Genomic DNA, 13,515 nt, shown 5'->3' on the forward strand with positions numbered 1-13,515 from the left:
CCCTTTAAACCACTGCCAGAGCCCCCAGCTGCCGCTGCTACCCCAGGGCTCTAGCAGCAGGGCTCTGGGGGCTATTTAAAGGGTCAGGGCCTTAGAGGCAGCTGGAGCCCGGGGCCCTTTAAATAGCCCCCAGAGTTCCACCACTACTCCAGGACTCTGGGGGCTATTTAAAGAGCCCAGAACTCTCCTGCTTCTACTGCCTGGCCCTTTAAATAGCCCTGGAACCGTGGGGTAGCAGTGGCGGGGCTCTGGCAGCTATTTAAAGGGCCCAGGGCAATAGAGGCAGTGGGAGCCGTGGCCCTTTAAATAGCCCCCAAAGCCCCGCTGCTGCTACCCCGGGGCTCCAGCAGCAGGTCTCTGGTGGTAATTTAAATTTAAATTGCCACCTGGGGAAGCCGGTCCGCCTTGGTATGGTGCACCAGCTCTTGCCACTATGCCGTATCGGGGCATACCAGCTTACTTTCACCTCTGCCTGACCCCATCCACCACCACCCCGACAGACCCCCGGAACTCCCACACTTACCCAACCCCCCCCATTCCTCATCCCCTGACCGCCCCCCCGAACTTCGGCCCCCTTCAACCGCTCCCTACCCCTTATCCTCCCAGTCCCAGCCCAGCCCCCTTACCATGCTGCTCAGGGCAGCGTATATGGATGACGCGTGGTGCGCTGCAGCTCACAGCCCCACCCCCTTACCATGCTGCTCAAAGCAGCAGGAGCTGCAGGGCTGCCCAGGAGTGGTCCAGAGCACCGGCGCCGGGCTGTGCAAGATGGGGGAAGGCTGGGGAGGGACTGGGGGAGCCTCCCCAGCTGGGAGCTCAGGCGATATTCCCACGGGCCGAATGTGGCCCGCAGCCCAGAGTTTGCCCACCCCTTTAACAAACGGTTCTAAACCAGCTTCTAAATTTAACAACCGGTTCATGCGAACTGGCTCCAGCTCACCACTGGACACACCGTATGTCAGAAGTTACCACTACTCCACCTCACCTTGCTCTGATATCCAAAATACCCTGAGGTTCTCACAAGCTAACTCTGAATCTCAGGATGCAGGGCCTGATATTCCAGGACTGTATTTTCTGGGTTTATATTTTTGAAATGTTAATTAAAATAGGGTGTCCCACCTCTATTTTCAAATCCAGTTGGCTGAAAAATACTATTAGTATAGCCCCTACCTTCCTAAAACCTCTCTTGGCTTTACAGACATTAGCTAAACTGCACTTCACCCTGTGAGTTAGATCAGTAGGATTATCTCCGTTTTACAGATGTGGAAACAGGCACAAAGAATCATTTGTGAGAGAGAAATACTGAGGAGTTATAAGCCCCAGTGACTTTCTCCCACCATTAGCTTACTTCTTTCCTCTACATGGGAATAATTGTTGTTATTAATGATCCAATTAATGATTAACACCAAGACTTCACATTGCATTTTAGCTTCTCTCTTGATGCCCAGTGATGGGAAACCAAAGCAGCAGAATCAGTGACTTGCTTTTACAAGCCCTCGAGAACCTTTCTCAGGAAGACTTGAAAAGATTTAAAGACAAATTATCACATTCTGACTTTGAGGGGAAAGGTACCATCCCCCGAGGTCGGCTGGAGAATGCCGACAGGATAGATACGAAGAACCTTCTGATGGAATTCTATAGTGGAGACGCTGCAGTAGATGCAACCATAGAGATTTTCACTCAGATCAACCTCCGAGATTCTGCTGCAAAACTCAGAATAGAAAGAGAGAAAGGTAAGAGTCATAAAGTTACTGTAAAACCTGGCAGTCTGCTCCAAGAATCTCCCCCAGGGCAGCAGTGGTAGGAGCAGAAGGAGAAACAGGCTGATGGCAGGAATGACAAATTCTGAATCGGAGCAGGAAGCCAGGGGGACTCAGAGCAGAGATGCCCAGAGTGGCTCAGATTCTCTCACCTACTCCACTCCCCTTTCACCACTCAGCTGGCACAAAAGGAGCAGAGACAGCCTGTAACTCTCCCTCTGAGGAAATCCCCAGTGTGGGGGAGTCCCCAGTGGGTGTAGAGCCAACAGAGCGGTGCAGAGGGAGTGCCATGGACAGGGGGAGGTGAGGAGGAGGAGTAGCTGGAATGCATCCCTAGCTGGGGGATCATTCCTTGGTGACCATTAGCAACTAGTGCAAGTAAGAGCAGCCCCCAGGCTGCTCTAACCTGTGCCAGAGCTGGGACAGAGAATTGAACATCTGTAACTGGTAACTGGTCACAGCAGAGTATGTTATCCCCAAACAGCTGGTTGACAACTTGAGACATTCCTGGGGTTCCGTACAGGATCTTTATTATCTCCAAGGCTATCTTTTAATGCAAGAAACAAATTCAGTGCAGTACAAACAGCCAAGGAGCCAGCAAGCCTGGACAGCTGCAGTTCCAGAGGCTCCAGGCTGCTTTGCAGTGTCCCACAGGAGTGTAATAGCCAGTGCCAGTGGGGAGCCAGTCTTTAGTGGAGCAGCGTTAGATTCCTTGTGCTCAGTCATGGAGCTAAACTCAACCGTGTTACAGTCATTCCTGTTCCATTTCCTTGCATCCTACAGTGCCAGTGGAGCCCAGCTGGATTGGTTCTGCCCAGGGTTCCTGGGATGGAAGCTCCAGGGCTGGCAGTGGAGCTCTCCCTAGAGGCCTTTGGAATTCATTGCCCTGGACAGTCCCCTAAGGGGAGAGTTTGGCAGCCTCCAGAGCACAATGCAGGAGGCAGTTACTTGGTTTAGACTGTGAGCTCTGTCAGGCTGGGACGTTCATGTTTTGTGTGTGCACAGGTTCTAGTACAATGGGCTCCTGACTGAGGCTCTAGATCCTACCATAACTCAGTAATAATATAATAATTACTGAGGGGTGGGGAAAAGGTTCGTTGTTCCCCTAAATTAGTCACAGATGCTTGGCAAAAGGAGTGGCAATATTATGCAGACATTTCTGGTTGCCTATGCAATGTTTAATCCAGTCAGCGTTCTATCAATAAGTGAATCTAGTGAAAAGTTAGGGGTTGTTGGGGAGGAGGCCCCAAGTGGTAGTTATCCCAAATGAACAAATTCCCTCTGGCTGTCCTCAGTGTCTGTCTTAGATCCCTATGTTTTAAAGGCTCTCCTGAGCCTCCTAGCCCATCCCTGAATGAGTGCAGAATTCTCCTTAGCATGGACCATTTAGTTGTTTCACCTAATCTGTGTCGGAACATGAGTGTTTGTGAGGGATTCCCTCTCCCCGCAGACACTCTTGAATTGACTTTTTGTCCCAGTGCCAGTTGTTCTGTGTTTCTCTGACTACGTGGCCAGCTCATCATGTAAAGTGCAGACTAGTCATCAGTGGAACCAGGCAGGGGAAGGTCCGAGAAACTGAACTCCCTTCACAGTATTCCCCAAACTGAACTTCATACATTGATGGCTGGTAGCAGTGCTCTCCTTGGTGATTACTTCATTAACACAGGATGCAATTGCATCATTCTGTCGCTTGCTGCCTCTGTACAGAATAGAAACACACTTGCATTGAAATACACTCTGCATTCTTTCACTGTGTAATTTCCCTTTCAGAATTTCATCAGAGACATAACCCATCACAGTTGTCGGCAAAAGGTATGTGATGGCTACCCAGGAAGTTACCTAAGGATGGCGGTTCCTGCTTACTTGGTTGGATATGTTAACAGAACTATTGCTGTGAAACAAAAATGAAGAGTTTATATGGTCTATAATTCCCCAGGTTGTCTTTGTTTCATCTTTAAAAAGATATTTGCCTCCTCCAGCCCACTGGGACCTCATCCATCCTCTATGAGTTTTCAGAGATAGTGATTCAGAGATTGCTTCATCTAGTTCCTTAAGTATCCTAGGGTGAATTTTTAGGCCCTGCTGACTTGAATGCAGCTAACTTATCTAAGTAGTCTTTACCCTGCTCTCTCCCTATTCTGCTTTTGGGTTTTCCCTCTTGTTGTTAATAAGAATTGTGTTAGCATCTGGTCACAATTAACATATTTAGTGAACACTGAAGCAAAATAAGCATTAAACGCCTCAGTCTAGGTATCATCCATTATTAGATCTCCTTCCCTGCTAAGCAGTGGACCTGTGCTTTTCTTTGTCCTTCTCTTGCTCCTGTTGTATTTATAGAGCCTTTTATTGCTTTCTACGTCCTTCACTAGGTGTAACTCATTTTGTCCCTTAGCCTTTCTGATTTTGTCCCTACATCTCTGTGCAATCCTTTTGTTCTCATCCTAAGCAATTTGTCTATCTTTCCACTCTTTGTGTCATGGAATTGCAGCCATGATGGGGACGTTCGCTTCTTCCGTTTCACATGTTCCTCTGTTCCATTTAGCGACCGTTTGAAAAACTGTGTACAAAATGGGGCGGCAGCCTCATGCCATTACAACGAACTGATCAAAATCCTTTGGTGATTTCAATTATAAACATTTTTCCAATTTCTAGAATCTCTCGGCTCATTGTCATGCCAACCTATGACTTTACCAGGAGCCTTGCAGACCCCTCAGTACAGCTTTTCTAGCTTAAATAATCCAGTTTGTATCAGTTGTTTTACAAACAATTTTATATAATGGGCTGAGTGGGACTTTTATTACCTTGGGCAACTTCCAATAAAGACGTGTGCAAAGTGTCCCTCTGAGTCAGTATTGAGCAAATGTACTAGCCTCGTGCTGGAGGACACTCTGCTGTAGGGGCACCATCTCTTAAGTGAGGAAGGTAACTGGAGGTACTCAATTGTAGTAATTAAAGATCCTGTGACGCTCTCTTTTGTAAACCCATGTGTCCTCGCAAATTCTGGTTTATGAAGTTACATTCTTTCCACCTACATTCCCAGTATTGTTTCAACTGCATATGATATTCTCTTCCACTGTTGACTTACCTTGTTGTGTAGTGTTCCTGTGCACTGTCAAACAGTAGCCGGGTTTCATCAGAGAGGTGGCTGGGGATGAAGTGATGCCTACAGTCTTTACTCAAATGAATAATTTCAGTGGGGTGGCCGTATTTGAATAAGGGCTGCAGGATCTCACCCATAGTTAAGTGATTTCGGAATCCTTTTTGAAGAAGGTTTCATTATTTATGTGAAGAACCATTATTGTTATTACAATAGAACTATTTTAAGAGATTAGTCTGTCTGTCTTCTGTACTTTCAGTTCAATATTTCTAATGTCTCATGTTGCCAATACAGGCTACAAGAAGAAGTATAAAGAAGATATTAAAAAGAAATACAAGCTAATAAAAGATATGAACAGTCGTTTTGGTGACAATATGATTCTAAACAGAAGATACACAAACCTCACTATTGTAGACAGACCTCGTCAGGCAAAGGAGAGAGAACATGAAATAATGGCCGTGGGATGGAGACATGCAGAAGTCATGACTGAACGAGCTAGTTCTGCAATTACACTGGCCAACCTCTATAAACCTGATAAAGATGGATAAACTCCACAAGTCGTTGTGCTGCTGGGAGCTGCTGGGATTGGGAAAACAATGACTGCAAGAAAGATCATGTACGATTGGGCAGCTGGAGAACTCTATAAGAAAAAGTTTGATTATGTTTTCTACATCAACTGCAGGGAAATGAACCTTCTTAATGAGAAGGGAAATGTGGCTGACATGATTTTTAAAAGTTGGCTTAATACAAATGCACCAGTTAACCACATTCTGGTGAATCCAGAAAAACTCCTGTTCATAATAGATGGGTTTGATGAACTGAGATTTTCCTTTGATCAGCCTAAAGATAATCTGTGCACTGATCCCTGGGAGAAGAAGCCAATGGAAATCCTCCTGAGCAGTTTATTTAGGAGAACAGTTGTTCCTGAATCCTACCTGATGATCACTACAAGACCAGCTGCTCTGGAGAAACTCGGGCAATGTTTGGAATGCTCACGTTATGCAGAGATCCTGGGGTTTTCCGAAGCTGAGCGGGAGGAATATTTCCACAAGTTCTTTGGAAATGAAAACCAAGCAAGACAAGCTTTACGATTTGTGAAAGCAAATGAAATTCTTTTCACCATGTGCTTTGTCCCCTTTGTATGTTGGATCATCTGCACGGTTCTGAAACAACAGTTTGAAAAAGGTGAGAATCTCACACAAACTTCAAAAACAGTCACTGGAGTGTATATGCTCTACCTTTCCAGTTTAGTCAAGCCTCTCAGCAACAATACGAAGCAACACTTATATGGAAATCTGAGGGGACTTTGCTCCTTGGCTGCTGATGGAATCTGGAAACAAAAGATACTGTTTGAGGAAGAAGAAATCAAGAAGTTTGGCTTAGATCAAGAGAACTCTCTCCCCCTCTTTTTGAATGAGAATATTTTTCAAAAAGAAATTGACTTTGAATGTCTCTACAGCTTCATTCACTTAAGCTTTCAGGAGTTTTTTGCAGCTTTGTTATATGTCCTGGAGGAAGATGAAACAACAGATTCAGGGATTCCCAAGAAAGATGTGAAAACGTTGTTAGAAAACTATGGAAACTCTAAAAATTATTTAATGTTAACAGTGCGATTCCTGTTTGGGCTATTAAATGAAGAAAGAATGAAGGACCTGAAAGAAAAATTTGGGTGTAAACTTTCACCTAAAATTAAGGCAGATTTACTGAAGTGGGTTCAAGCAAACCAACAAACAGATTTAACCTTGCCCTGTGTTCATGAGGGGATTTATCAAAGTTATCAGCTTGACTTGTTTCACTGTGTGTATGAGATGTATGAAGAAGATTTTGCAGTTAATGCATTGGATCACTTCACTGTACTGAAGTTAAATCAAAATAAATTTACCCAGATGGATCAAAGGGCTCTTTCATTCTGTGTAAAGCATTGTCGTAGTCTGGAGTCACTTTGTATATATGACTGTACATTTAGTTTAGAAGACCATGAGGAAGAACTCCCAAGACGACAAAAGTGGCTACATCAGTAAGTATTATCTGAGCTGAAAAATCTGTAGTTTCTTTAACAGATTAAATGTTGCTTTCCCTATGTCTTGATAATTACTAATTGGCTGAATGACCCACTTGACAGCAATTCTACTGTTACTGTAAGCTAATGATACAGATATCACACTACCGAAAAAAATTACCTTCCTTTTTTAAAAAAAATCATGATGTTTGGTCTGCTCTGTCCTCTCAATGACTGAAATGTTTGCTATACTGTTTTGTGTACGGATATGAATGGGGTGAGACAAAAGACCAGGGGAGGGAAACCTGCTTTGTGTCAACAATTGTACAAAGAAGGTTGAGAGCTGCTCACTGAGACCTTCCATGATGAGGAAATCACTAGGAAACAAAACTAGCTTCCACATCTCTGGGGTACAACTAAGGCACCTTTACAGTAGTAAAACTGATCCACCCTAGGGATTGTACTGGTCAGAACATTTTGGTAAAAATTTGTCTCCTAACCAAAATAGTTATAGCAGTACTAAAACTGTGTGTTGATCAGGCCTCAACTGAATATCAGCATGTAGTTTTACCTTGCGGTTGTGTGTAGAAGGCAGTGTGTTTGAACAGTTCGCTGATATTAAAATAAAATTCGGAACAAAACCAAAACTTGAAATTTCCCACAAAATTCTGAGTTTCAACCAGCCCTAGCTGCAACCAGAAGACAGGTGTCGTTACCACCAAACTATGCTGCAGCTCTTTAGAATAACAAAGAACAATTGTTTTCGCTAGAACTCTTCACCACAATTTGCTGCATGTAGATAAAACTAAAATCATCATTTAAAAAAAATAATTTTACGTAGGATCTGAAAAATATTTCAGTAGCTTCTTACTATCAGTATAATTGGATTTTAACCAAAAAAAAAAAAAGGTGCATTCAATAATTGGTGGTGTCTCAGTGTCGGTGTTAACAACTGCTCGGCAGGTCTCCAAAAACAATCCTAACCCTACCTACCATGTAGCGCACATCTTGCAAGACTGTCACGTTTCCACATAACCAGTGCAACGTCATGCAGGGAGTGTGGAGGTTTTGTTTTTGTTTTTCTGGGTGAGGGAAGATGCCACAATAGTGAGTAGCTTAACAGACAGTGCGTTGAGGTACCAGCTAAAAGCTTGTGAGTTCTCATCCCAGCTGTTTTCTTGGCTGCTCTTGACATTGCTCTGCCTTTTACATCCCTTATTAACATAAGCCTCAAAACCCTGCCTTAGGGGAGGTATAACTATCACTCACCCATTTTACAGCTAAGATAACAGAGAGATTGGCAAGTTCACATCAACAGAGCCGAGGATAGAACCCAGGCCTTTAATAGTGTGGATCTAAGGCTCATTCATTTTGCCACCCAGCCTATAAGGTGAAAAAAGCCAAAATATCAATACATTCAGACAGAGTGGCTCTTTGTTCCTGTCTAGTGACTAGATTAGGGGTGGGCAAACTATTTGTCCGGAGGGCCACATCAGGGTTGCGAAACTGTATGGAGGGCCAGATAGGGAAGGCTGTGCCTCCCCAAACAGCCTGTCCCCTATCTGCCCCCTCCCACTTCCCACCCCCCTCAGAACCCCGACCCATCCAACCCCCCCCACTCCTTGTCCCCTGACCACTCCATCCCTAACCGCCCCCCTTGGACCCCACCCCCTATCCAACCCCCCCGCTCCCTGTCTCCTGACTGCCCCAACCCCTATCCACACCCCCACCCCCTGACAGGCCCCCTGTGACTCCCAAGCCTTTCCAACCCTCCCTGTTCCCAGTCCCCTGACTGCCCCCCCAAACCTCCACCCCATCTAACTGCCCCGTGCTCCCTGTCCCCTGACTTCCCCCTGGAACCCCCTACCCCTTATCTAATCCCCTGCTCCCTTATCATGCTGCTCAGAGCAGCAGGAACCTGCAACCACACCACTGCGCTGCCCAGCAGGAGTGGCAGGCCAGAGTGCTTGCAGCGTGCTGAGGCTGCAGGGAAGGGGAGACAGCGAGGGAGGGGCTTAGGTCTAGTGTCCCCAGCCAGGAGCTCAGGGGCTGGGCAGGATGGTCCCACAGGCAGGATGTGGCCCACGGGCCGTAGTTTGCCCACCTCTGGACTAGACCACAGAGAGAGCAGTTCGCAGATCTCTAATAGCCTCTGTACTCAGGGGAGTGGTCCTTTAAATCAAGTGACAGATGCTCATGTGTTGAGGTTGAGAGCCCAGGACCACTCCCTGCAGATCAGCGCTGGCCAAATCAGGCAGGAAACAGATCTGATCCTGGTCTCTCACATTTCAGGTCAGTGTCCTACTACCTAGTTACAGAATCAGTCTTGCTCTCTCTGGCCCAATGAATACTTAAGATTTGCACAAAGTAAAATAGCTCCAACAGAGAGAAAACACTAACCATAGGGTTATTAGCTATTCTGGGATGAGAGATATCTCTCTCTTCCTCTCCCCAGAGGTATTGAGGAATGTTTGTTGAACATTTTCAAACCAGTTCTACTGAAGACAACCCAAGCAGGAGGGTTGTTGCAATGGCTCTGCTGTCTCTAACCAGCAGAGCGTAGACTCCTCCCAGAGCAAGGAAGAGAACCCAGTCTAACAATCCTGAAACCCAACAGCCTAGTGCTAGGGATTCCCCGCTAATAGGATGTTGGTGGTCCCAGAATGAATTGAGATTGGTCAGTACCAGTTCCCACCTCACAAACTCACCACCACGTGTTGCACTAACTAGTAAATTATTCTGTTTAGTCTAATGGGCAGAAGTCAGTAAGCAGGAGTCATGTGCACCAGCTGCCCAACCATTGTCAAGTGTTTTGCAGGATTCACAGCAGAGGTGAGTTTTAAGGAGGGATCTGAAGAAGGCTATTGCAAAGGAGTAATGGAGTTATGACATGTTCCTCCCTGGCGTAGGGGACAGCAAGGGAGAAAGCATGAAAATATTATGGACTAATGGGTAATGAAAGCTGGCATGGTCGGCAGAGTAGAGGCAGAGGTTGACATCTTGATAGTGTACTACAGTTGACAGATAGGGCAAGGCGAAGACATAAAGGACTAAATTGTAAAGATGAGTAACTTGTTTTCGATTCAGTGGAGAGGGGTGGCTAGGTTACCAGGAACACATCTCCCCAAAATGGTGCTGCCTGCACTGGCTCCCTATTGACCCAAGTTGAGTTAAATGTGGTTGTACTGACTCTTTTCAAAGCACTGCATGGTGCTGACCCCAGCTGAGAGAGAGAGAGAGAGAGAGAGAGAGAGAGAGATCCAGTCCCTCCATGACAGTGACTTGACCTGGTGGCTTTGTTCCACAATAAAAAACAGCCTGTTGACAAGGAAGGAAAGGCTCGCCTCTGCAGTAGACTAAGTTGTCATAGCTGTGGGGCCACAATGGTGGAACTCACTGCCCACCCACTCCTGTAACAAACCCCTGACCTATGTCTGAGCTATTGAAGTCCTCAAATCATGGTTTAAAGACTTCAAGGTGCAGAGAATCCTCCAGCAAATGACCCATGACCGATGCTGCAGAGAAAGGCAAAAAAAACTCAGGTCCTCTACCAATCTACCCTGGATGAAAATTCCTTCCTGACCCCAAATATGGTGATCAGCTAAACTCTAAGCATGTGGGCAAGACTCACCAGCCAGACACGCAGGAAAGAATTCTCTCTAGTAACTCGGATCCCATCGCATCACAGGCCACTGGGCATATGTTCCGCTAATAGTCAAAGATCAATTAATTGCCAAAATTAGGCTATCCCATTATATCATCCCCTCCATAAACTTATCAAGCATAGTCTTGAAGCCATATATGTCCTTTGCCTCCACTGCTCCCCTTGGAAGGCTGTTCCAGAACTTCACTCCTCTGATGGTTAGAAACCTTCATCTAATTTCAAGTCTAACCTTCCTGATGACCAGTTTATATCCATTTGCTCTTGTGTTCATATTGGTACTTAGCTTAAATAATTCTTCTCCCTCCCTGGTATTTATCCCTCTGATATATTTATAGAGAGCAATCATATCTCCTCACAGCCATCTTTTGGTTACGCCAAACAAGCCAAGCTCTTTGAGTCTCCTTTCATAAGACAGGTTTTCCATTCCCCCGATCATCCTATTAGCCCTTCTCTGTACCCGTTCCAGTTTGAATTCATCCTTCTTAAACATGGGAGACCAGAACTGCACACGATATTCCAGATGAGGTCTCACCAGTGCCTTGTATAACTGTACTAACACCTCCTTATCTCTTCTGGAAATACCTTGCCTGATGCATTTCAAGACCCAAGCTTTTTTCACAGCCATATCACATTGGCAGTTCATAGTCATCCTGTGATCAGCCACTACTTTGAGGTCCTTCTTCTCCTCTGTTACTTCCAAGTGATGCATCCTCAGTTTATAACAAAAATTCTTGTTATTAATCCCTAAATGCATGACCTTTCACTTTTCACTATTAAATTTCATCCTATTACTATTACTCCAGTTTACAAGGTCATCCACATCTTCCCTGTATTGGCAATACCTCCCAGCTTTGTGCCATCCACAAACTTTATTAGCACATTCCCGCTTTTTGTGCCAAGGTCAGTAATAAAAAGATTAAGTAAGATTGGTCCCAAAGGCTATCCCTGAGGAACTCCACTAGTAACCGTCTTCCAGCCTGACAGTTCACCTTTCAGTATGACCCATTGTAGTCTCCCCTTTAACCAGTTCCTTATCCATCTTTCAATTTTCATATTGATCTCCATCTTTTCCAATTTAGCTAATAATTCCCCATGTGGAACTGTATCAAATGCCTTACTGAAACTGAGGTAAATTAGATCCACTGCATTTCCTTTGTCTAAAAAAATCTGTTACCTTCTCAAAGAAGATCAGGTTGGTTTGCCACCATCTACCTTTTGTAAAACCATGTTGTATTTTGTCCCAGTTACCATTGACCTCAATGACCTTAACTACTTTCTTCTTCAAAAATTTTTCCAAGACCTTGCATACTACAGATGTCAAACTAACAGGCCTGTAGTTACCTGTATCACTTTTTTTTCCCTTTTGTAAAAATAGGAACTATATTAGTAATTCTCCAGTCATATGGTACAACCCCTAAGTTTACAGATTAATTAAAATTTTTTGCTAATGGGCTTGCAATTTCATGTGCCAGAAGATCATCTGGGCCCAATCATTTTGTCCCATTAAGCTGTTTGAGTTTGGCTTCTACCTTGGATGTGGTAATATCTACCTCCATATACTCATTCCCATTTGTTATCCTACCATTATCCCTAAGCTCCTCATTAGCCTCATTAAAGACTGAGGCAAAGTATTTGTTTAGATGTTGGGCCATGCCTAGATTATCCTTAACCTCCATCCATCCTCAGTGTTTAGCCGTCCCACTTCTTCTTTATTTGTTTTCTTCTTATTTATATGGCTATAGAACCTTTTACTATTGATTTTAATTCCCTTTGCAAGGTCCAACTCTACATGGCTTTTGGCCTTTCCCATTTTATCTGTACATGTTCTGACCTCAGTAAGGTAGCTTTCCTTGCTGATCCCTCCCATCCTTGAAGGCTTTCTGTTTTTTCTTAATCACTTCTCTGAGATGCTTGCTCATCCAGCTTGGTCTATAACTCCTGCCTATGAATTTTTCTGCCCTTTCTTGGGATGCAGGCTTCTGATAATTTCTGCAACTTTGACTTGAAGTAATTCCAGGCCTCCTCCACCTTTAGATCCACAAGTTCTTCAGTCCAATCCACTTCCCTAACCAATTTCCTTAGTTTTTTTTGTTAGCCCTTTTGAAATAAAAAATCCTAGTCATAGATCTATTTTTGTTTATCCTTCCATCTAGTTTGAACTGAATTAGCTTATGATTGCTCGAACCAATGTTGTTCCCTAAAACCATTTCTTCTATGAAGTCCTCACTACTCACCAAAACCAAATCTAAAATGGCATCCCCTCTTGTTGGTTCTTCAACTACTTGGTGAAGGAATCCATGAGCCCTATTATTATCACTAGCACTTGTCCTCCAATCTATATCTGGGAAGTTAGTCTCCCATGCTCACACAATTTCTGTTACTATTTACTTCATTAAAAACATTAAGGAGATCTCTGTCCATATAGATGTAATAAGAATGGAACCCTCTGCCCCACCCACACTGCCTCAAAACTAAATACAAACCCTACATCTCTGACTGAGTTTTCCCACAAGAACCAGCTCTCACCAGCACCGTCACATTTTACATGTTCTTTAAAAATAACCCCAGTGACAACCACGCTCTTTCCTGCTGGAGGGGAGATGTCTTGTGGAAGGCACTGGGACACCACGGTGTTGGATGACCTTACAATAATCTGAGTCTTCAGCATAAATTTGACCGTCAAAGCCACATTTTGAATGAAATTGCCCAGTGTCAAGGTGTAGGTGGAGAAAAGGAGGGGCCAAGGATGGAGCCCTGTGGGATGCCAATGAAAGATGGAAGGGGATGGGAGGATGTACACATGAAATGCTGATGAGAGAGGTAGGAGGAGAAGCAGGAGAGAACAGACTCCTGAAAGTTGAGGGAAGAAGAGGTTTCAAGAGGAGGAGAGTAGGCAAAGATGTTAAAGGCAGTGGAGAGGTTGAGGAGGGGGAGGACCGAGTATCTGAACTCTGGCTAGGGTGAGGTTAATAAAAACTAAGATGGAAGCTTCAGT

The 13,515-nt window shown here is 44.7% G+C and overlaps 1 protein-coding gene across 1 annotated transcript in view; it reads left to right on the plus strand.

The window, feature by feature from the left end:
• Positions 1-1,485: 1,485 nt before the first annotated feature.
• The window catches only part of LOC127051023 (NACHT, LRR and PYD domains-containing protein 3-like), a 60,061-nt gene continuing 48,031 nt past the window's right edge, over positions 1,486-13,515 (plus strand). Inside the window, exons 1-2 of the mRNA XM_050952812.1 lie at positions 1,486-1,733; positions 5,152-6,874. Of these exons, the coding sequence (XP_050808769.1) occupies positions 5,454-6,874 (1,421 nt within the window). The 5' untranslated portion in view covers positions 1,486-1,733; positions 5,152-5,453. The remainder of the gene's footprint in view (positions 1,734-5,151; positions 6,875-13,515) is intronic.

Source organism: Gopherus flavomarginatus, chromosome 5 (genome assembly GCF_025201925.1).
Source record: "Gopherus flavomarginatus isolate rGopFla2 chromosome 5, rGopFla2.mat.asm, whole genome shotgun sequence".
Taxonomy (NCBI): Eukaryota; Metazoa; Chordata; order Testudines; family Testudinidae; genus Gopherus; species Gopherus flavomarginatus.